Here is a 23370-nt window from a genome sequence, read left to right as displayed (position 1 = left end):
TCCAGGTATTCTTAACATGACTGTAATTTTAAACATTTTATTGATGTGGCCCTGATCATGTGGTTGGACAATTTTCATAACGAAATAACATTAGGATTAAGTGCTACGAAATACGTAACGAACAAAAGTCCAACAAATTGTATTCTGATGACAAATTTTTAATAAATTATATAATATGGGTATAATAAATTGAACTAAATAATAAATGAATGATTAAACATAACTTTTCCTAAGGTTTTATTATCATAAATATACAATTTTTGGTGTCTTTAGTTAGTCTTTTAAACCTCCACTTCGTATATAAAGGTTGCAGAAGCAGGAGAACCTTCAACATCAATAGGAAGCAATGTTGAAATCAATGTTGTTACTGACATTGAGAGTAACAAAGGTTTGTATTAATTGTGTCGTGTGATATCAAAATTCTTTCCCTTTGTCGCCTAGATTTATTAATTCTGTTTTGTCTAGGTAACCTTGGTTACATTGTTTATTCAGAAATATTATCATAGCAAATTGTATTCTGTATGGGTTAGGGTTAGGTCTTTCAGGACCTAGAACAGCGGTTCCCAACCTGTGGGTCGCGACCCCAACTGGGGTCGCCTGACAATTTGCCTGGGGTCACCTGAGGCCTTCTGAGAAGTTTAGAATTTCATTAGTTTAGAAATTTAGAAAGTTAACTCCTAACAATGGGCAGCTCATCACAGAGCGCATCGCGATTTTACTAGAGTACTAGACAAACTAGAACACCCTGGGCCTCATTACAGGATTTTCGTTTAATAATGGCAAATATGCTCGGAAAGCAAGATTTTAACGGCAGTTTAGCGGCCATGAAAAATTACAGGATTTAGGCTACTCGTTTGATTTTAGGTAATTCATTACGTCACAAAGACCTTTACCATGAAAATAAAAATTTAATTGCTGATTGCTGAAATGCATTTAAGCAAAAGTTGGACTTGAGGTCGCGATTTTATTGAATTCCCGGCATCAACCATAGGTAGCCTAGCCTACATAACTTTCAAAAGCGACCCAAGTAATTTTATCCTTGGGGTCACCGCAACAAATGTTATAAAAGGGTCCGGCACCAAAAAGGTTGGGAACCGCTGACCTAGAACACCTAGACTGTTTTTATACATCCGAATGGATCATGCTTCACATGCGACCAGTGTAGCGGATTAATTTCAAATTAAATATCTGCTAGCCCATACATCCACTTATTTTGAAATAAGTTGCTATAGCATTGCTACTTCCACCCATTATAACCCAGCTGTTCCATCCATCAATCCACCTGAGATAGAAATATCTGAAGAGCAAAACACTAAAGATGAGCCAACCATACCCCCTGTTAGTAACAGCAACGATGAGATGGTCAAAATCACATCAGAAGTTAAAGACTTGTACGAGAATGCTGCTCAAAGTAAAGCTTTATTGTTTATCATTGTACAGTTTAATGCTGTATCCCTTACAAAATCCTTATGTTAATATTTTGATGTGGGATTTTCTGGTCAGTTTGATCCCTAACATACCAGCTCATATATATGACACAATTGTCTTCATTTTAAAACCATCCTCAATGTTGTTAAAATATATTGAAATTTTGCTTAATAAGATTTCGAACCCAAATTCACCGGCAAAATTTACATTAATTGCTTGACATTATTCTTTTTAACCTTCTATTCTAAAATATAATGTATTTTTATATAACAGTGACTGAAAGCGGGCAAAGCAGCAACACCAGCAGTAGCGAACTGTTAAGTCAAAATGACGTCAGAACATCTGCAGATCAGGCATGTAATCTTGGTGTCATGATTTTAAATCTTTAATCATATGTAAGGATTAAGGTCGTAGGGGGGCATTGTTAAAATATAGTTACACACATTATCATGAAACAAAGGGAGCCTCATTGAATAATGTGGCCGATGCAATATACTTCTCCTTTATATATATTCTAGTTTTTATAGACCTTTAAAAAGGCAACTAAAAGCTGTTTTGGGTGTAAGAATTGGGGTGTCACTGTTCTTTATAAAAGGCCTAGGACTTCAGACTTGTACTAAAATATTATTGTAACCTGTGTATTTGTAATGTATTTAATATCACACAATCTTTCTATAGCTGGATATATTTGTTGAAGATGGTTCCTTCATTACACCGAAGAAATCCGACAAACAATCTGAAGAAACTGTATGACTTTTATCACACTAGGACGAAAATGCAGTCACTATTTTTCTCTTTATTTGGGTGTTGTGCAGATATGTTTTTATTTTCTTTCTCATATATAAACACGTACATTGCCATAATTTTACAATGGATTAATTTAATTTAACTATGTGATATATTGTTGGTATGTTACAGATCAACAGCAAGACACTTTTTAGCAATCCACTGTTGTTAAATCTTTCATACTATATATATTTCCCTGACACCAAATACGACAATCAATGTAAACATTATGTTGATCTTCCTGTTTTGTGTGAAAAGTAATTTCTTGTTGTTATTCATTTTGTCATATTTGTGCACTTACCTTTGACAAAAGGATTGCAATTTAATAATAAAATATAAATGTACATATATTAGAATTCATTGAGTTTTTTTAAAAGGTCAAACTATTTCCAATTGAATATTAAATCTAGATGGATTTGCCAATTTCAGATCACGTATGTGTAACCATAGGTAAGATAGTTGCATAACCTTATTTTAAACAACTCAACGAAAGATCAACCTTTATTTGGGACATATGTTGTCAACAATCCCTGTGTGATTTAAACCATTGAAGAAAAAGAAATTTTGATGTGGTTTGTTCTTTTTGGAGCAAGCTTTGATAACTTCTTGTGCCATTACCCCACCAACTACTGCAGCAACTGGGCTCAACACTGAGCAGCAGAAGTCCTGGAAATCATCCGAAACAAAATTTTCTTTCATTCCAGCTTTGGTCAAAATTTCTTTACGAATTAATGAAAGAGTTAAGCTATCCATGGAGTTTTGAATAGGAAGTCGCTGGTGCCTGGATTGAAATTCATCTAAGATTTGCAAAATATAAAAAACAGACGATGACTGACGCAATGAACGCCGATTTCTCAATTTCCAATCTTCCTTTAATGCTGTTTCATAACTACAAAAGGTTGCTGTTTTTTTTATTGAAACAGTTTCTGAACTTTTTGTTTTCTCTTCAGCAGATCCATCTTCAACAGAAATGGCAACTTGTTTATTTACAGTGACTTCTTCAACATACTCATGCTCACCGAGATCGAGAAAGCAATATCCATAAAAGCCAAATACATCCCCACTGAAAAACTTCACGTTCTTTTTTCGGCACATGTTGTTAATATCAAGCCGCTGTTGTAAAGTGCATCTTGTGACACACACAATGTCAAACTTTGCAAAGTAATCTGCTGTTTTCGAGTCTAAACTCTCAGTGTCAACATAAACTTCAACATTTGGATTTAGCTCTTGGGTGCGAACTTTGGAAGCTTCTGCTATATTCATACCAACATGGTTAGTGGTTATCAACAGTTGGGAACAAAAATCTTCCTCACAAACTTTGCGCTCATCTAATAAAGTAACAGAAAACACACCAGACAACACAATATTCTTAACAACTTCAGAACCAAAGCCTCCTACCCCGGCAACCAGTATTTTGCTTTGTCTGAGTCGTTTCTGCGCATCGAGCCCCCAAAGTCGAATTTGTCGATCATACTGAGCAAATTCTTCATTCGTTATTTCGCTGTCACAAGACATTGGATAACTTGATCATGAATTGTATTAAATATGTAATATGTATCTGCAAAATAAATTGATGTATCAATATATATCATTTATTGACCCTTGCTTGGCAGGACAACATCAGAATTGTGAATGTTAATACATGATGGTTCTACTTCATAAACTTTGTTTTTGCTAGGGTTATCATATATTGGCAAACTTTTTTTACAATCACCGACAATTTAATACATCAACCATTTATTTTATATAAATTGTTTTTATGCATTACCACATTGACTGACATACAGACCTCTTTCGTTGTGTATACATTGTCACAATTTTCATTTCAAAATAAGTTAAAAAGGTATATGCGTGTAAACAATCTTAAAAATAGATCGCAACACTCCCGCCAAAACCAACGTCCAAAACAAGATTTCTATTGCAAGTTCTGGGTTTTGATTTCATCAAATTATAAACCGGGGACGCAAATACAATCTAAACCAACTCATTTTTGTATTATACAATTTCATCAACTAGTGATATTCTGTATAAATTGGACAAAAAAACACATGCACAAACAAGCGTACAGTTTATAATAAAGTTCAAACATGGTTAAATATAACATTAATGTTTAACTTCAATCTCGATACCGACTAACGGTGAATAACTGTTATTCTCCATCCAAATGGTGGCTGTACAGAGCTAAAAATTTCCCTTTGAGATATAAAGAATGACAGGATATTGCTACGTTTCTAGAGGTATATTCACGTTGTCATAATATAATGTGTATGACTATGAACCGTTTCTGTCACACTTTGTTCTATGAAGTAAACTTGAATTAGTAGTTTTGGTAATTTTTTCATCTATATTTAAAGTTTATTTTTGGTAACCAGCTTAAACATTCCAATTATTCAATATTGTGCAATTTGTATTATGACCAATAATGTGGAGGACCAAGACATGCTTCTAAATAAAGTTATTGAAAAAGTTGGAAAAGTGAAATTGGAATCCAGAAGTGATTCTGGCATTACTCTTACTGTTCCAGATGAAACTGCGGAAAGCGATGCTGAAGTTAAAGTGGTTTGTTCCAATGTTCATTTGCTAAGTTTGTTTGTGAATAAATATTTACGTTTAACTTTTAATTCACTTACGTGGTATGAAACTACTGTTTTGCCACGCACCTTTGTTTACCTAGGTCTTCAAAAATTTATGAGATAGTGGCAACCTATAATCCTAATATAAATGCTTTAAAATGATACGTTTGTCTAGTTATTGTAAACCATCAAAGGTGCCAAACCTGGTGTGGCAGAGTAGATGGGCCTGCCCTAAAATTTCTGTGCCACATTATTCGGTAAACATTATAATCATAAGTTAGATTTGTATCATAGAAATATACGTCTAACTATTTATGTCTCCCTTGCGTTGTAGAAGTTTTGGCGCCTAAAACCTATAATTATATATTCGAATAATATTGTTGACCTTTAGAGTTACTTATTGGTCCATATGGGGTTATTAATACTGTTTTAATAAGTGGATGATTAAACAGCACATTAAGGAACTTGATAACTTTAAGCAATGTTTACTTATAAAATATACTTAAGGTTACAGCAGTTGAGCAGGAGTTATTAAACTCATTTGGCTCCGGCATTCTCAGACATTGTGCATCTGTTTGTGGCATACCAACTGTTTAAAACTTTGAAACTTTACATATAGTAAGGTGGGGGAAGATGGGACAGCTTTTCATTCTATTTTCTCGTCCCATTTGGTGGTAAACAACATTCGGAGAAGAAACCGTATCCTTACAACTCTCATAGACCGTTGTTAATTGTTTAAAACACAATCAGGGCATTAAGATATTGTGTACTAACAGTGTACCGCCTTCCTCCACCCTACTATATATATAATGCATAAAGTTAGTGGTCCCAATGAACCTATCCAGCCACACACCAGTGATTCATAGCAATCAAGTTTGTAAAACGCTGGTTTACAACTTATTTGACGCTTCAGTTGCCACTTCTTATATATATATTTAATTATCTCGTTTATTTAGCAATATGAACTCGACAGCGGCACGTCAAGTCCTACGCACCGACGATCAACCAAGATATCACCGCAACATGATGTGAAAACAAGCAGATCTCGCACGACAGTTACATCCAATAAAATCACTCAGGTAGTCATATAATAATTTGTTTAATACATAAAAAAAATTAAGGATTATAATAGGTTTAAAAAATGCTTCATTGTTTTCAATATTGCCCAAAAATTAAAATCCAGGTGCGTTTAAATCATTTAAAAATTGAACCCTAAAATATAATGGGTTACCAAATTAAATGAATAATTCAATCAGCATATGAATAGCAATGCCAAGGCTAGAGGTCACATTGAGGATAAGTGTATTTATAACATTGCTTTTATGGTAAGCTGCTTTTAGCTTCATAAACCTCAAAGTGAATCTCTAGTGATTTATAAGTTGCCAAGGTAGTGTGTGTTGTATTGCAGTTTCATTTTTTATTCGTGAGCAGTTCTGTAAGGTAGGTTATAAACTGGAAAGGTAAATAAACTGGTATATTTCCTTTTTTTCAAGTTGGGTAATAAATAGCTACTAGTTACTTTTTGTATGGGAAACTTAAAGTCTTTATGTTTGTGATTTTATTGTGATTAACATAAATTGGCTTTATTTACATAAGCTGTTGTTTTGTTTATAAACAAAGTTGAGGGATTACAGATATATTTTGTTGTTGATACTTCCTGTTAAACGTTGAATGATTTTGTTGAGCGAATCATATTTTGTTTAAGCTGACCTGATCTTTGTCATGACTTGTATAATTGTGATTCATTTTAGGAAGTTACTCATCACATTAGACTACCTGGTGCAAAAATTTTATAGTGTACATTTTTGAGTTAATTATGTGGACATTAGTGTTGTATTAGTTTCTGTAACTTTCAAAGAATCATCTGCCTAAAAAAAGAGACAATCACCCTTTTAGAAGCTTTAAAAAATGTAGGGTCATTAAACTTCATGCATTATTTAAAGCATCAGTGTCTCTCTTTTGTGGTCTACTGTAGGACATAACTGCTAATCATTGATCCAGCATATTTGCTTTTGGCAGCCTGCTGTATGGTTTCAATACTGTTTGTGAAGGGGAGCAAACATTACGCTTAGCACGTCCTAGCACTTATACTGTCGCTAGTGTTGTATACTCACTGTAGGGTGGAGAGAACCTTGTGTAGAATGAATGAATCAATTGTAAGTGAATTTGTAGTGACTGATACAAGGCAATTTAGCAGCTGTAATATGTAATTTCATGAATGCAGAAATGCTTTTGTCAAGTAAGAAGCAGTGGTTTGCTTGAGTTAAATATTTGCATTTATGTTCTGTCTTCATAAATCTTTTCTTTATTGTATGGGTGAGGCCCTATTGTGTGGCATATCAGTTGACCTTTCACATATTTCATATAGTTGAACTATTACCCCAACATTAACCTGAGTATATTATGGCGGTATTTACTAATTACACATGTGATAAACTACATTTCGGTAAAATATGAGAATATTTAATTTATTTTCCAAAATAATCATGTGAAAATAATATGTTTTCAGGAAAACATGAAATTGAATCAATACTTGTTGAAGAATGATTTGGGTCGAGGTGCTTACGGGATGGTGAAGTTGGTTTACAATGAAGATGATAATAATCTTTATGTAAGTACATGGTGTTCGTAAAGTCACTGTTTTAACTTTTACCAATATTTTATATTTATTGAATAAGAGGTTTAGAAACAAGAATAATAAAGTTTGAAGCCTGTATTGATGCTAACGGGGGTCGTTTTCAACATCATTTATAATTGTTAATCGTATTTACCTCCTAGATTCTATACTGAAACACGTCTGTTATTCAATATATACAGTGACTTTCCCGTATAATATCCATGTGTATAATGGAGTGTTTCCAACATTCCATGGCATTGTTTTGTATTGCCTCCTTTTGCCAACAGGCAATGAAAATACTCTCCAAGAGGAAACTGATAAAACAAGCTGGATTTGCAAGTAAGATTTTATTCCGAATTTTCAACTTACAGTAGCAGTCCGTGCCAGGATGGCAGAATCATTTTTTTATTTGAAACTAATGGTTAACCCTTTGCACATACATAGCAAGTACCACATGTTTAGTAGGTTGTAACCCCAGGTTTTCACTCCTGAGAATAAGCATATCTCACCACACACTGTCCTTAACATTCTACCACCTAATATGATATACTAAATATAAAACTCTGTGGGGAAATCTTAAAGATACATGACGCCACCAATATTCATGTCTATTAAACTGTTCCGATGATTAAACCTAGCTTATTGCTGCTGATCTACCATATGTGTCGATTGTCGTACTCAATCAACACTAGAGCTAGTGCGTATACCAATAACCAAGATAAGGTTTTAATAAAAAACAAAGACTAAAATTCCAAAAACCTTAGAAAGAAAAATGATAATATTATTTCAATAAATAAAAATAAAAACATTTTAAAACTATTTTGTTTTAATAAGATTTTTCGATTATGCAATTTAAATAAAAACAATATTTTGATTTTATTTTATTTTTTTATCATTCAAATAGACAAACATTTTTATTTACCCATAGCTTGACCTATGTTATTAGGGAGACCCCTTAAAGGAGGAAAGAAAAGGTTGACTCCACTTGACAGAGTGTATCAAGAGATAGCTCTGCTGAAGAAACTAGATCACCCTAATGTTGTTAAGCTTGTTGAGGTGATAATATTTACCATTGGTGTTGTACCTTGTGCATAAGAGTAAAGTTCCCCTACATTGAGTCATGGCATTTTTTTCTCTGTGCCATGATTAAAACAACACTATTTGATTGGAAGAAAGCTGTGCATGAAGTCATAACCCATCGTGTATTATTAGGGTGCAATATTTAAAAAAAGGGGCTGACATTTTAATGTTAGCTTCCTTGCACCCAAGACAATGTTTACCCTGTTTTAATTTGTTGATACAACCAAGCAGTGCCAAAGTATATTTCATTTGCCAAATTAATCAATGAGGTTTCCTATGTTTTACGACTATAGGTTTAACTGCATTTTAGCCAAGATTTTGTATAAAAATTCACAGAACATATGCAACCCCTATATAGGCAAAGTATGGTAACGTTTTTACCAACATCTTTATATGTTTTTAGGTATTAGATGATCCAGCAGAAGATAATCTATACATGGTGTTTGAACTCCTAAATAATGGGTGAGAAATTTATATTGTTTCGTGTGGGATATTTTTGCATTGCTTTAAAAAAGTTGATACCTCCTGTTATACTGCTGAGTGCTGACTGTGCATTAGTCACAGTTAGCATGATCTAACATTTCAGCTCCATCAATATGAAGTCATAATATAAAAATAGGGTTCTGTTTATCAAAAAACTAATTTTTTTATAGTTGTGCTTTCAGAGTTGTATTAATTCATTGTTAACACACTTGATGATTCCATATACATAGGAGACTGATGATGTCGTTTAGGAAAAATATATATTTTCTATACAACAATTGGTTGGACTTGATTTTTTTTTCTGTTATGTATTTCCTGGCACCATATCTGGATTCTTTTTCCTGTTTAATTTTGGTAAACCATTGAAGATGTGAATGTATAAGGTTAATGTTCAAAACAAAATCATGTTACCACAAAACATGCTTGTTAAATTGAAACCCACAAACTTCAATTCGCGCGTTATAAACACAAATGTGCAATTTTAACGTTGCATGACGGATGCCTTTTAAAAAGTCCGTTATCCATTATCAGTAAAGTGCATGTTTTTTTTATAATTATATATTCCATTAGATTAAAAATACTGCAGTCAATATATTTGATTGAGTTTAAGTGTAACAACCAATAGCCTTTAAAAGGTTCACATCGGGTCAACAAATACATTTCCAATAGTTTGATTATTAAAGAGTGTCTGTGTACTAAGCTGTAACATTTGACGCTTTGCCTTCAAACACATCTGTTGGTCTTGTTTGAAGGCAAACATTTTTTTATTGTGATGACCTGATCTTTGTCATGACTGCATAATCGTGAAACTACTCATCACGAATAGACAACCTGCTGCCAATTTGTTATAATTTTTTGGCTCTGTTGTATTTGTTTTTGCAAACATATTTTTTGCAGTGAAATATTAGAAGTTCCAACCACTGAGCCTCTGGATGAAGAAACTGCCAAACGAAGATTCCAAGATGTTGTTCTTGGTCTTGAATATCGTAAGTTTATACACAACGCTTTAAAAACAAATACTTTTAAAATTAGTTTGCACAGAAAACAAATTTAAGGTTATCAAAACACTGTTATGGGATGTGTGGTTTTTGTGAAGGGCAAATGTTTTAGTTTTATTATATTTCTTGGTACAGAAATATAATTATAATAAGATGGAAATTAAATAATAATGTGATTAATTATTCTGCAGTTCTGTACATATCTTTACTTATTACAAGATGTACAGTAGCTACTTGTTATGTAAATTGACCAGAGATAATGTATCTCCCACTTCTGACAACTTGACATATTGACATTAAATATGTTCCAATGTGTATTTAACTTCAACCACATATGTGCGTTTCACCAAATAAAACGTATTGTTAAGCCCTGTTTATTACTTGCCCCATTGTATGATACAGTTATCTGTGTTTGTTGCAGTTCATTACCAGAAGATAATTCACCGTGACATTAAACCTTCAAATCTACTTCTTGACGATAATAACAGAGTCAAAGTGAGACTGACGCATTTATTTAACTCTTATTTTAAAGCAACTGTTTATTGCCTTTTCTGTGAAATTAATTACTTTGGCCATCAATAGCAACAAGATTCTCACAAGGTGTCTAATCACACCTTGTGCTGGTATAGAAATTATAACAAGTTTTACGAGTTTTACAAAGTGCCTTTTTTCACTTTTTTTGTTTTCCAATAGCAGCATTGAGTGACACAACTTCTAAAAATATCTTACATTCGTGGTTTCTTAGATTGCAGATTTTGGAGTAAGTCAGGAGTTTAGTGGTGGGGATGCTGAAATAACAAACACGGTCGGTACTCCTGCGTTTATGCCACCGGAGGCAGTGTCAGGCTCTTCGGATAAATTCTCAGTAAGTTTTCTCTTAACTTGACTTGTGCTGCTGCTTGGTAAAAAATGAGTAATTTTAGTTGGTGTAGTACTGTGGGACAAGATGCGTACTGTTAGTTTTTCAACCTTATATTCCGTTGGGTTGATTCACACCACATGCTATAAAAGGTATGACTGCTACACCTTAAAAACAATACATTGTAAAATAAATAACATTTATTTATTAAAGTTCTAAAGAAATTGAATCTCCCAACTTAGGGTCGCCCCCTTGATATTTGGTCACTTGGTGTCACTCTTTACTGCCTACTAGTGGGAGACACTCCGTTCAAATCACCCCATATTCTTGAACTTCACGAACAAATTTGCAACGAAGAAGTGAAGTTTCCGCCTCAGTGAGTTTTTAATCTGGCTGTAAAAAGTAAAAATGGTTTAAAAACCATCTATTTGTAAAAAGTGTAAAAAAGTGTGAAAAATGTAAAAGAAATATCCGACAGATGTTCGTTATCTGCTGAAGTTCGCATGTTGATCAAAAAAATGCTCGACAAAAATCCCCAAACCAGAATAACTCTCGCTGAAATTAAGCGTAACAATTGGGTGACCAGTCATGGGTCAGTGGTTTTGCCATCGGAGCAACAACACTGCCACCTTGTGACGATAACAGAGGAAGACGTCGAGAAATGCGTAAAAACTATTCCCAAGCTTAATACGCTGGTAAGTATGTACTTTTTTAGAATGAATGATTAAAACTTATTTTCGATCATAACTAAAGAATAGCGGGTTTGATACTCAGTACTGATAAGTGTATGTTTTGGGCAAGACACTTAGCGCTTAGCGGACTCCATTCCAGTGGTTACTAATAGGTGTAGCACCCTGGGTGTCAAGGTAATGAGCAAACTTTGGACCGTATCTTAGGTTTAATGATGTGCCATGCTGTAGAAAAACAAAACAAAAATTATATATAATCATTTCAAATTTCTGTACCAATAATATTGCAGCCACTGTCGTTTTTTTCAGTGAATTAATATGGACCTCCAGGGCTATTGAAACCATTTTTATAAGTTGATATATACTATTGCAGTTTTTTATGCTTGTATATCGAAGTACAGGTATTGTTACTATAGGCACCTAACTTTTGAAAAGTCAAGGTGCCTATAAGATTTAAAAGATAAAATTTACGCCGACGAAAACATGAACTTTTTTTTCCTTTTACAATATGAGAGTTTATTGGGAAATAGACGAATCATTGCACTATCACCACTGTATGGTGTTTATTTCAAAACATATTTATAAGATAGGCTATTAAATTGTTCATGCACTTATATTCGGTACTCTAATTTATTTTGAGGGTATATACGAACACCTTGCCTTCCCATGTTAGGCGCCTATGATTGTTATAACTTGGTTGCTTATACAATCCAAAGTAATGATCATTTCATTACATGACAGATACTTGTCAAGTCGATGCTGAAACGACACAGCTTCAAGAATCCTTTGTTGGCTTCAAAGTCTGAAAATACCTGAGTTATTTTAAAAACAATATTTCTTTTTATAACTTTGCACAATACACAATGTATGAAGCCCATGGCTGGATTTGCCAACTGTAATTTAAAGTTTTAACGTGTGACGTATTGCACTATTATTTTTCCCATTGATTTCTGTTTCGCGAAAGTGGTGTTTCTTAACCTTTGACCTACAGGTGGGTGCTAATTAGATTTTGGAACTTACATATTTATAGGCGATTTATTTCATGCCTATAAAAATGTGTGTGAAATGTGGTTTCATTAATTCGGTTGCCAAAGCTTTGCTATTATTTAATTTTGGGGTCCCCGCAAAAAAGGTTGAGAAGCACTGCTTTAAGTATTGTCTTTTACTATTTATTTAATGGAGATAATACTGATCTGGGTTTTATTTCCAAGATTTTAATCATTGGTATTTTACTTATTCTGTATGGTAGATTATGATGAGCTAATAGATTAATGAGTTGCACTTTATAGATAAGAAAGTACTTGTGTAATATATATATATATTGTGTGTTTAATTTGCTCCGAAGCTGCAATGTTTATAAATACAAATGAATGGATTTACTGTGCCGTGCAATGGCATAGTGGTTCGATGATTTATATCAAGTAATTATTGGTTACAAGATTAAATGTACAACGCTTTAAAGAAGTGTTAAAGTTAAACAAAAAGCTTTATTATTTGCACTAATTTTGCAGCCAGAAAACGTTCTATATTATAATTGCTTGTATGTTTATTACAAACTAAGTCCTGTAAAAAGATAAATTACGTTTGTCACAGTCTTTTTAAGTATATCAACTTTTTTCGATTGTCATCAAAAGACAAATTGTCAAGAAAGAACCTAACAAACCAGAATCAACTGTTCAATGAAAAAGGTTGGTACGGGCACATGTGTTAAATATATTTTATTTTCAAAGTGGCAAGTTTTTTGATGAACAAAATAAAACGAGTGGTACAAGAACATTAACACTTTAACAGTTTAAGTATGAAAGACGTATATTTACCTTTCTTTGTTTGCTAGTACTGCATGGAAAGGTTAAAACATAAAGCACAGAATGGTATTTCACAAAAGGTAGTGTCTTAGTACTAGTAACATACATATAGACATAACATTAGGAGAATAATACATTCGGACAGAACAGTGAATTTCCGTGCATTCAACTGGGTGAAGTAACAAACAATGTATATTCAGAACCCTGAAGTTAGTTAGAAAATGTGTACAAGTATTTTTAATAACATTTCACAGTCAATAATCATGGAAGAAGCAAGATTAATGGAAAGTGTAGAAGAATGGCAAGTTTTAACTAAAGCATTTCTATAAAAACAATAATCTCTAAGAAATATTGTTAAAATGCTTCTAATAGGCACTCTGCTTAGGTGTTTTAAAACCTAAATTGTGTATACAGAGTATATAGGATGAAACAATACTGCTTACTATACTTTGCATCCATAGGTATTGGAACATAGAAAGAAACAAGAAATTGCATATTAAACGAATAAAAACATTTGCTAAGCTACATCTTCTTTTTTGCAACAGAGCGTTACTTCACCAGGATATAAAACAAAGAAATACGCAACAATAAACGCTAGAATGTGACAAATTGACATTATCAGCAACATTGCTTTCACAGTGCCAAATAAATGAATTATAGGGCTTGATATCGCTGATGCTCCAACATTACCAACGTACATCTGACAAGCTAATATTGCACAATCAAGTCCAAAACCTCGTTTTGACTTACCGGGACTAAGCATCGTGTACTGAAAGGAAATATAATGTTTGGTGAATATTAAATATAGTATCTTTTTAAAATTATAATAAAAACAATAGGCGTTTTAAAAGTATAGGATCAGATCCTTACTATGTTTCTTACAAAAATCATTTAACTTTATGAGAGTCAAATTCACAGAATTTGTTATAATTATTTTAAAAGTATAGTCAGCTTTTAAAAACTTAGTGTGATTGACTTATTTAAAGACATGTTATATGTACACACAGATACCAAATCCTAACCTGTTTGTTTTGATGATATTTCCCAACCAGAACATATGGCACAGTAAGCATGATGGCAAACGTCACACCAATGCACCAACTCAGGGATAAGATCACGATTTGGTTCGTGAAAAAAAACATGAGCAGTCCCGTGATAAACATGAGAAGAAAACCTCCTGAATATAATTTGCGGAGTCGTATTTTGTTCAAGAGGGTTCCTCTCTCCATCGCAACTAATGGATAAACAGAGGTTGCTTTAATATATGTATAATGTTGTATATATGTTGGTGAGTATTTACAATAACATAAATTTGTTTATCTCTTGGAATACAGTGGTGAATTTCAGATTAGTTAAAACAACGAAGAGAATTTCGAATTAGCAGCAAAACTATGGTTGCTAAAACATGCGATGAGTAAAATCTACTTAAAGTATGTCAAATATTCATATGGCTGCCAAATCACAATTACAATTTTGTTACTTGTCTTACTACAGTAACTTGTATTTTTAGTATTATTTTGGTGAAATTTTCTCCATCTATGGTTTGCAAAATAATGTAAGAAAATAAATAAATGGTAATAGGCTTTAAACATACAAATTAAACTTTTCGTGTACAGGAAGCTTTTTCTAGCAAACATCAATTAGTTTGCCAAAGACTTGTTGGGTAAAATTGTTCAAAAATATTTAAATCTAGTTATAAGTATGCTAAGTAAAAACACTTAGTGCAGATTAAAATGCTTGACATTATAAACTTCAAGCCTATTGAGATCAATTAAGTGGCACTATGGGTAGTATATGCCTTGTATAAGTTCGATAATCATTTATAACAATCACTTCAATGTTATATAATTTGACCATAATTATGTTATTACTTTAAAACACACAACTGTATTTCATAGATATTTTTATATATCTACATATTTTAACATAAAATAAACTCAGATTATAAACTTTACAATAAAAAGTTAGTTAAACACATGAATATTAATCATAACCAAAACAAAACATACTGTTATTACATTATTGACACACAGGAAACATGCTAACATTACCTGAAAACACCACCATTGCAATTGAATCAATAGCTAGACCCCAACATCCCATCTTAACACCATCGTTGTATAATTTTAATTCAGTAGAATTTTCACTTGCCTAGGTAAAAGAGATATTTTAACTTGGTCAAATTTTTATTGAAACTTTATATTAGTATGTAAACATGCATTGACATGGAAGAATTACCTGTGGGTCACCTTTATACACTTCTCTACCCATCATATCAGTATACCACAGAAACACGGTTTCCATTCCAATAAAACCAAGTAATTGTGCTAAACATAACCAACGTAATGAAGAAGGCATGGTTACTATTGACAACCATAGTTGCTTAAATGAAACTGGGTTGTCTGTAAAGAAAATATATTTATTTAAATAATCTCACACATTATATAATAGGAAACCAGATTTAATTTTAACAGGTCAAAAATATTGAGAATCATAGGTGCTTAAGGAAAAGTAAAATACCAGAGTGGCCATGAGGGTATAAAGATTTTTACTGCATGTGACGTTATTAAAACAATATGACATATACTTTAGTTTGAGTTGAATTTTTAGCTTTAATGAATCATACTTTAACCTTCATGTATGTACTTTGCCCCTTGGTACCTCATTGTTTTTTTGTATATATTTTTACATGGCCATATTGGGCATATTTATTACTTTAGAAACTGAAATAATGAAAAATACAGAACAACCACTAAAATATCACCAACATACCATCATCAACTTCTTTCTTTTTGTTTTTTCCATTTTCTCTCTTTTTTAAAATATCTTTTTCTTCAGTAAGTTTCGTTTTCCCTTTTTCTTCACAATAATCCAATTTTCTAACAACATCTTTACCGTTAGACGTTGTGAATGTTTTTTGTATATTTCCATTCTCACTGTTACAGGGCTTGTCCGGTTTAGTTCTGTTATTATTTGATTCACTTGATATTTTATTCGTTTTCAAACCTTCGTTCTCAGTGTTTGATTTTAGTTTGTCGCTTATAACAATCGAGTTTTGCACTTCGGTGACACCATGTGTCCAACTTTGTCGATTTTCGAGATTGTTCGAAGTTGCGTTTAGAAATTGTTTGCTTCTTACATAATCTAACAATCCATTATTCTTCTGGTTCTTTACATTTAAGTTGGGAACTGAAAACGAGAAATCATCGGCATTTGCTGAAAAAAAGGTATATATAAAAATATTCAAATATAATAATTAGGAAAATAAATAAAATTTTCAAAATATGTGAAAAAATTGTTTTGCAGAATATCTTGGGCCCTGACATTTTAATTAAATCTTATCATTTTGTCAAGTTTTAATATCTATTTCTATTTACCACAAAAAAAAAAACAATTTTACCTTCTTCACTTGTAGTTGTGATGTCATCATCACATGCTGAGTCGCTCGTTGTTAACGATGATAATGATTCATCATTTTGCAAAGGTTCGTTTAAACCACTCGGACATGACATTGAAATAAAGAGACCTTTACTCATAGATATCCTCGGGAATAAAGTGATTGGTCGAGAGTTTGGTGGATCTGTTAGTTTATAATTTAATGATAATACATGTAGTGTGATCACTTAACTTATTAGTGATAAGATTGAGTGAATGATTGTTACCTATTTATCATCACAAAGTGTGTAAGTAAGCCGATATAATTTTATAACAAAAGTGTTATAATTCCCCCTTGTGGCTTTTTCTCCTATTGTAATCATTTAGCAACAACAACAAAATTTTTAGTTAAAAGTCTTGTCTGAAGAAAAAAATGGCATTCTTGGGTTAGCACCGCAACCAAATGACTTGTCTTTTACATCAAACATGTATTGTTAACATTTTCGTTATTGATTAGGCAAGAAATTATTTATCAAATCTTTTTTATGTTGTGTATAAAATACATTTACAAACATTACCTGCACTATGATTGTTTGTACCATGATGGCTACCTGTACCATGCACTTCAACCTATAAAAACATGTACAATTCTACTACCAGGTATAATGTAAATAATAAATAATCTTTCAACTGCTTATCTGGTGGGAAAAAACATATATTTTTGTCAACGTTTTATCTGCCATTTGGTCAAAAAAACACTTTGGTTTTTACACCAAATGAGTCGTTGAAAGATTATTTTGAAAGAAACCTGTTGCAAAAACTAAATTAGGAATTCTAATGCTTGAAGATGTGTATATAATGCTATGTATATGTTACTGAATAAACCACAATGTAACTTATTTGCCTTTGCGTGGTGGTGGGCAATGACAGTTGTTGTAACACGTGTCATCTATTTGTGCTACAGCACCAGAAATTAATGAATTAGTAAAAAATAATAAGCACTTACATTCACACTGATTGGATCGGTATTGTTTTCCTTCCCCAACAAACTATTTCCTTCCTCTTCCAATTTGTCATTTGCTAGAATAAATTAAATTATTATAAAATACACAGGATGTTATGTGCTATAATATTTACGAGTGATTGCACTTCACATATATTTTATATTGTAATTTATTGAATTGCATTTGCCTACTGTCAGTATGAGATAACATACAAATACATTCACTCTATAATGAATAACGTTTACAGAGTTTCCACATAATTTGCTACTGCACATAAATTGGAAAGTTTTGATAAAAGAAAGTACCATATGTGGATGTATTTTCTAAACCATTTGATTTCTCTGGTGGTAACTGGGATGGAATGATACATTTTGATGATGATGGTTTAGATCTCTTGTGCCATGGAGTTTCCTAAACAAAAAAAACTTTCATAAATACTTAACCATAAAGACATATTTTTTTATCACTTTAACCAAGAATAATTACAACACCAAATAGGCAAGAAGTAAAATTAAAACGACAGTCGTTAAACACAAGCGACAGGCTTTAAAATGGAGAAGTAATATTAAAACGACAGTTGTTAAACCATGCTCTGGATTAAAAATTTATAGATGTAGCAGTTAAACCCAATATATATAAACATAAAGTATCTCACTACACTGTAAAATTAATAAAAAAAAGTGCTATGTAATTGGAAAAAGTATATCTACTCTTTTAATTCTACTGTCAGGCATAATGTAAATAATCAACAGCTCATCTGGTATGAAAGCGTATAGTGTAGTTTAAACGTTTTGTTTACAGTATTTATTTCATACCTTAATACTACACAGATTGCATATTGTGGTAAGAATATAAGTGACCACAGCGAACATATAAACAACTTTAATCTGAGAACCAAAGAGTTTGGAAATAGCAGTTTTTTCCCAATCAATGCCATCGATAATGAAACCTAAGGCTCCACCGAGACCTTTGAATTAAATCTTATGATAAATTATGACTTATGATGATATGAAGCAAGTATATCACATGCTTGGGTTAAATCTTAATCCCCAAAGCCCCTGGTGTGCTTCACAACAGGACCTTAGCAATGTAACATCACACAAGTTGAATAAACCTAGCCGACACCAAGCTTTGTACACCAAACTGTGTGTAATTACTTTTCTGTATCGATTTATGTTGTTAAAATTGGAGCCTTATGTAATTAAAGATTTAATTCAGGTAATGATGTAAATTAATTGGCAATTCTACTTTCCACCAATCTATTAATCTATATATGCAAAGTTCCTATTAACAGATTTGAAGTAATGAATTTCAAAGAGCTTTTTTATACCAAGCTAGCTAAACTTAAATTATTACATTTATTAGTAACAGAATACAACTTGTTACAAGTATATGTGTGAACACTTACATATAGTACATTATACAATAGTAGAGGAAGTAAACAACAAAACACACAGCATACTACGCAAGCAAATATAAACAAACCTATAAAGAAAGTTTGCATTGCAACCGCTCTTTGTTGATCAGGTAAAGTACAAACATCCAGCGTATAAGCACGCAGTGGTGTCTCTGCTTGGTCTAAACAGAAGTCCATAATTTGCGCTCCCACCACCCCAACCACAACACCCCATACTCGACGACTTTCAACATTTTCTCCACCAAGACTTGAAGCTGAAATAGTTAAAACATTTTTTTATTTGGATGAAATTAAATAAGAAACAGCTACGACAAAAATTTAAAGTACAATTTCATAGTTAAAATGGTTTGTTAATTAAATAAACTGGGGTAAGTACCAACTGAACTAAGGTATAAATACAGGATTCAATGTGGTTCATCGCTATAGGGTCTTATCCATGAACAAGAAAGTAATCAAAGAAACAACTATTGATGTAAATGTAAATTACTCTTGTTAAACGAACTTGTACTTTTGTTTTAGCAAAATTGTGTTAAAATATTTAAATTCTACATTTAATGCAAAGATTTAAAAAAAATCCTAATATTTACCAATGTCTTTGCTAAAGATAAGCAAAGTTAGACCAATAAGAGCTCCAATGACAAGTGCAGTTATATAAGGTCTTCTTCTACCAAAACGTGACTTGCATCGGTCGCTATGGGAACCCATAATTGGACCAATCAGGATCCCAAGCACTGGACTGAACATCCACATTAAACTGTAGTATTTTTCTGGCATCCCTGAAAATGTTTCCCAAAATAAACAATAAATAAATGCAACTTATTTATCTATGCGTGGCGGTGCAATGACAGTTTCATACACCTTGTTTTTGAGCTAGGAGTTACTACATGTGTAACTATGTGGGTGAATATTTAAATTGTATTTTTTTATGGAGAGATCACTGAGTTGGAGCAAACTCTGTTGAGTGTCTTTTAAGAGACAGTTTATGCAATACATTTTATTTTGCAAATACAACCCTTGCAAAAAAAAACAACAATATTTCAAAACCTTTTGCCACTACAAAACTAACCGAGCTGCAATATAATTGGAGTGACCAAAACAATTTCAACTGCGTACAGAAACTCCCTTCCACACATAATAGATGCGTGAAGCAACAATCTTGTCCATTTGTGACGTTTCTGTGCAGATACTGACGATGCAGTTGCACCTGTTAGGAAGTTGGTTATACTTGGTAAAATAAAACAAATGTAATATTGTTATACTCCGTATAGAAGTTACTTATACACAGTATTATATAAGTTCGACGCAAATGCAATATTCTTACCATCAGTTTGTTCCGAACTAGAAGGTTCTATACTCTCATCTCCTCCTTCATCCATAATGCTTGTTAATAATTAAACTTACAAAATAATACGTTTTAGATTAGTATCTTTGCATATGGGAGTAATGCTCTGTTACTTTTGCTACCAGGCATAGTATAAATAGTATTTTAGCGGCTCATCCAGTATAAAAATGTAGTATATTTACAACGTTTTATCATCACCACTATTTTGCGCTGTACGATAAATACGCAGAGACTATGTTGTTTACACATAGCACGCAATAAAGTCTGTAACTAGGAGCTAGTTGTAATGTAGACTGTGTATTTATCGTACAGCGTAAAAAAGCGTAAAATATTGGTCCACTTTAGAAAAGAAAAGATTTAAGATACCTCTAAACTTAAAAATATTTTTTTTAAATTGTCTGCATTCCCTTACGTTAACATTGATATTGCATTCGTAGAATAATCCGAAAGGAAATCACATAATTTCCGTTACAACGTTACACAATGAAGTACCCTACGCTTCTGCAGTAACTCTTTGTTTATGTTTACGTTTTGGTTAATCAGCTGTTTTGACTTATAGCGACACAACGGTTCAAACAGTAAAGTTGACGTACGCCAATACCAGATTCACTTTTAAAAAATGTTTTAAATGTTATTTTTTAGATTTTTTTTAAGACATTTATGACACTTGTACACTAACAAACGTAATCCCTTTTTGGAGCGATTTTAAAACGACCAAAGATTTTTTTCATTTTTGGTCGTGCCCCACTTCACACGCACAGCTGATTTTTCGTTCCGCTTGACTCGATACGCACCGGTTCTAAAGATTACATCATTTTTTGTTGGAATATGAGTTTGTTTTACAGCTTTATTTACATATTAGATATTAGTTTTAACAGGTTATGTTTGCAACATCTAACGTGCGCTCATGAAGTTATATTTTATCTAAAAATCACATGGCCTTACAGATTTAGTAAGAATAAATTAGGAAATAAAGTTAATATTACTATAATTATACATCCTAAATTGTTAATATTATTTTTTTTGTTTTTTTATGTAAAATATTCTAAAACTCTTTAACATGTTCACTGTTTATCATTGCAGTATTTTTGTTTCTTGTATAATGGATGATATATCAAGTGTGTGGCTTGTTATTAAGTCAATAGATTGGCTTGAGGAAACCCGTCTGCTTAGTATTCTCCTCACAATTTATATTCTATGTATATCTCTCACGATCATCACATGGAACCGAATCAACATACAGGCAATTTACTTTTGTACTTTATGCTGTGGAATTTACATGGCAGAAAACATAAACCAGTACTGTGCAAAATATTGGAAATATATCTCGACAAAAAATCAGTTCTTTGACAGTGGAGGAATGTTTATATCAGTCGTCTATTCTCTACCCCTTCTTTTGAACTTGCTGGTCCTCGTTGTTCATTGGTTACGCAGCGCTGGCAAAGATGTTATTTATGTGAAGCGCAAGCAACTTTTATCACAAAGGAAGAAAAAAGATGATTAAAAATTTCAAATCAGTTTTTAATTAAGATGATGGGTAAAAATGAACTTTAAAAAATACCAATTCAACGATTGATATATATTTCTGACAAACCTGTTTCTTTTACTGAAATGTTTAATGTTGTTTCAGTATTGACCAAAACTGTGTAAGCCTTATATGTCATAGTTCTTTGCTTGTAAGTTAGGTGGTTAAGAAAAGAAAACATTAGAGTTACTAGTTTTTAAATAGTTTATCATCTGTTTTACCCAAATTGTCAATTAACATTATCAACTTAGTTGTTTTTATTTTCATTACCTACTATATTGTATAACATCAAAATATGCAGAAGTCGTATTTATGGGTTAAGTATAAAACAACTAACAATATTGTGTATTTTTTATTTAAACATGTTTTAATCATGAAGCTATTGTTATGCTATCTTTTTTTTAAATAATTTTAAGCCAAATTTCTCACATTGCCAACAATTAATTGACATATGTAATAGTTAGTGTTGTATTTTAAATGTAAAATCCCCAATCACATTTAAATTGTGGTGCTTCATATTAGCTCCATTTAAGCAGTTATTCTGTTGAAAATTCGTTATTCCCATTTGTTAAACTTTATATTCAGATACTCATACACATCATTTTTACATTTTAGATCATCTGCTACAGAACAGTTTTAAATGTTTTATATTTTGTTGTTGTAAATACGAATCAAATGATGGCTCCTCAAAAACAAGTTGTGCTCGTTACAGGATTTGGTCCATTTGGAACGTATGAAGTAAACTCCAGCTGGGTTGCTGTGAAAGTAAAAATTGACTGAATTTGTGTTAAATATTAACTTTGTAATGTAAACATAATATAAATTATGAGTTACATCTCAAATTTTTGTTTTGAACATATTTGGAAACATCTGTAACAGATATTCGGTTTTAAATAAATCCATTACACATAGCAACAAAACACTTAACGTAAAAGTGACAGTCACATGCAGTTGATAAAATATATTTATTGTAAAGTATCAGTCATTTTGATTATTAAACCCAACATCATGAACATTAAGATTTAAGTAAGTAAGGTGCCTGTTAAGTTTTCGATAATCATGCTAACTGCTGAAGTGCTGATGCTTATAATTGATGTGCTGCATCAGCTAAAATGTTAAAGTTCATCCTCTTGTACTGTATAGTATTGCAAATGATGATGTAGCAATTTATTACCATTGTTGTTGTTTACTTTCCAGGAAATGTCATCAACTGGTTTAGAAATCAAAGACGTAAATCTTGTTGTCAAAGAAATACCGGTTGAGTATGACATCATAGATAAGAAAGTTCCACAACTCTGGAAAAAATACAACCCAGTGGTATGATGTGTTTATTGCTTTAAAGAAATGAATATTTCTAATAAATCTGATTTCCAAAAAAAAATGTGTAAC

The 23370-nt window shown here is 32.2% G+C and overlaps 5 protein-coding genes across 9 annotated transcripts in view; 3 read left to right on the top strand and 2 right to left on the bottom strand.

The window, feature by feature from the left end:
- The window catches only part of LOC100177905 (E3 ubiquitin-protein ligase MGRN1-like), a 9525-nt gene extending 6957 nt beyond the window's left edge, over positions 1-2568 (top strand). The window contains exons 14-17 of one of the 2 annotated variants that reach the window (XM_018816032.2): positions 307-388; positions 1262-1411; positions 1702-1781; positions 2107-2568. In XM_018816032.2, coding sequence (XP_018671577.1) covers positions 307-388; positions 1262-1411; positions 1702-1781; positions 2107-2181 — 387 coding nt within the window. In that variant the 3' untranslated portion in view covers positions 2182-2568. The remainder of the gene's footprint in view (positions 1-306; positions 389-1261; positions 1412-1701; positions 1782-2106) is intronic. The other variant, XM_009863386.3, reaches the window with a different exon arrangement.
- LOC100175473 (SUMO-activating enzyme subunit 1) lies at positions 2205-4111 on the bottom strand. Its single transcript, XM_002121007.4, has 2 exons — positions 4004-4111; positions 2205-3772 (listed from the first exon to the last, which is right to left on the bottom strand). Exon 2 carries the CDS (start codon positions 3727-3729, stop codon positions 2716-2718), a length of 1014 nt encoding a protein of 337 aa, XP_002121043.1. The 5' UTR covers positions 3730-3772; positions 4004-4111; the 3' UTR covers positions 2205-2715.
- Positions 4112-4467: 356 nt separating this feature from the next.
- Positions 4468-12928, top strand: LOC100177796 (calcium/calmodulin-dependent protein kinase kinase 1). Of its 3 annotated transcripts, XM_002120713.5 has the most exons (12): positions 4468-4773; positions 5744-5866; positions 7297-7398; positions 7692-7743; positions 8351-8460; positions 8888-8946; positions 9865-9953; positions 10387-10460; positions 10711-10830; positions 11067-11200; positions 11303-11519; positions 12255-12928. In XM_002120713.5, the coding sequence occupies exons 1-12, from the start codon at positions 4627-4629 to the stop codon at positions 12327-12329; spliced, it is 1302 nt and encodes a 433-aa protein (XP_002120749.1). In that variant the 5' UTR covers positions 4468-4626; the 3' UTR covers positions 12330-12928. The 3 variants fall into 3 exon arrangements, with proteins under 3 accessions (XP_002120749.1, XP_002120900.1, XP_026694726.1); XM_002120864.5 differs by lacking the exons at positions 4468-4773; positions 5744-5866 and adding an exon at positions 6728-6943 and having other exon boundaries at positions 12255-12892; XM_026838925.1 differs by lacking the exons at positions 4468-4773; positions 5744-5866 and adding an exon at positions 6958-7026 and having other exon boundaries at positions 12255-12562.
- A 286-nt stretch (positions 12929-13214) lies between these two features.
- On the bottom strand, positions 13215-21065 carry LOC100183206 (solute carrier family 45 member 4). 2 transcript variants are annotated; one of them, XM_026838924.1, is made up of 15 exons: positions 20869-20985; positions 20436-20510; positions 20181-20318; positions 19702-19890; positions 19183-19368; positions 18513-18664; positions 18003-18108; positions 17700-17773; positions 17272-17323; positions 16719-16898; positions 16091-16534; positions 15557-15720; positions 15370-15469; positions 14341-14552; positions 13215-14087 (listed from the first exon to the last, which is right to left on the bottom strand). In XM_026838924.1, the coding sequence occupies exons 2-15, from the start codon at positions 20488-20490 to the stop codon at positions 13836-13838; spliced, it is 2304 nt and encodes a 767-aa protein (XP_026694725.1). In that variant the 5' UTR covers positions 20491-20510; positions 20869-20985; the 3' UTR covers positions 13215-13835. The 2 variants fall into 2 exon arrangements, with proteins under 2 accessions (XP_026694725.1, XP_018671576.1); XM_018816031.2 differs by having other exon boundaries at positions 18027-18108; positions 20436-21065.
- Positions 21066-21507: 442 nt separating this feature from the next.
- Positions 21508-23362, top strand: LOC104266652 (pyroglutamyl-peptidase 1-like). Its single transcript, XM_009863388.3, has 2 exons — positions 21508-22746; positions 23179-23362. Exons 1-2 carry the CDS (start codon positions 22657-22659, stop codon positions 23302-23304), a joined length of 216 nt encoding a protein of 71 aa, XP_009861690.2. The 5' UTR covers positions 21508-22656; the 3' UTR covers positions 23305-23362.
- The last annotated feature ends 8 nt before the right edge of the window (positions 23363-23370 follow it).

This window comes from Ciona intestinalis, unplaced genomic scaffold (genome assembly GCF_000224145.3).
Source record: "Ciona intestinalis unplaced genomic scaffold, KH HT000127.2, whole genome shotgun sequence".
Lineage (NCBI taxonomy): Eukaryota > Metazoa > Chordata > Ascidiacea > Phlebobranchia > Cionidae > Ciona > Ciona intestinalis.
Note: the sequence above shows the minus strand (reverse complement) of the source record. Positions and strands in the feature narration are given on the sequence as shown.

Excerpts from the sequence above, each read along its gene's own strand:
- LOC100183206 (XM_026838924.1), bottom strand. The coding sequence starts at position 20,490 with ATGGATGAAGGAGGAGATGAGAGTATAGAACCTTCTAGTTCGGAACAA. Across the intron at positions 18,109-18,512 it reads GCAATCTGTGTAGTATTAAG|GAAACTCCATGGCACAAGAG; the intron begins GTATGAAATAAA and ends TTTTTTGTTTAG. Across the intron at positions 14,553-15,369 it reads TGCAATGGTGGTGTTTTCAG|TTGCGATGGAGAGAGGAACC; the intron begins GTAATGTTAGCA and ends TTTATCCATTAG.
- LOC104266652 (XM_009863388.3), top strand. The coding sequence starts at position 22,657 with ATGATGGCTCCTCAAAAACAAGTTGTGCTCGTTACAGGATTTGGTCCA. Across the intron at positions 22,747-23,178 it reads CCAGCTGGGTTGCTGTGAAA|GAAATGTCATCAACTGGTTT; the intron begins GTAAAAATTGAC and ends TTTACTTTCCAG.
- LOC100177796 (XM_002120713.5), top strand. The coding sequence starts at position 4,627 with ATGACCAATAATGTGGAGGACCAAGACATGCTTCTAAATAAAGTTATT. Across the intron at positions 7,399-7,691 it reads AAGATGATAATAATCTTTAT|GCAATGAAAATACTCTCCAA; the intron begins GTAAGTACATGG and ends TTTTGCCAACAG. Across the intron at positions 9,954-10,386 it reads TGTTCTTGGTCTTGAATATC|TTCATTACCAGAAGATAATT; the intron begins GTAAGTTTATAC and ends TGTTTGTTGCAG.
- LOC100175473 (XM_002121007.4), bottom strand. The coding sequence starts at position 3,729 with ATGTCTTGTGACAGCGAAATAACGAATGAAGAATTTGCTCAGTATGAT.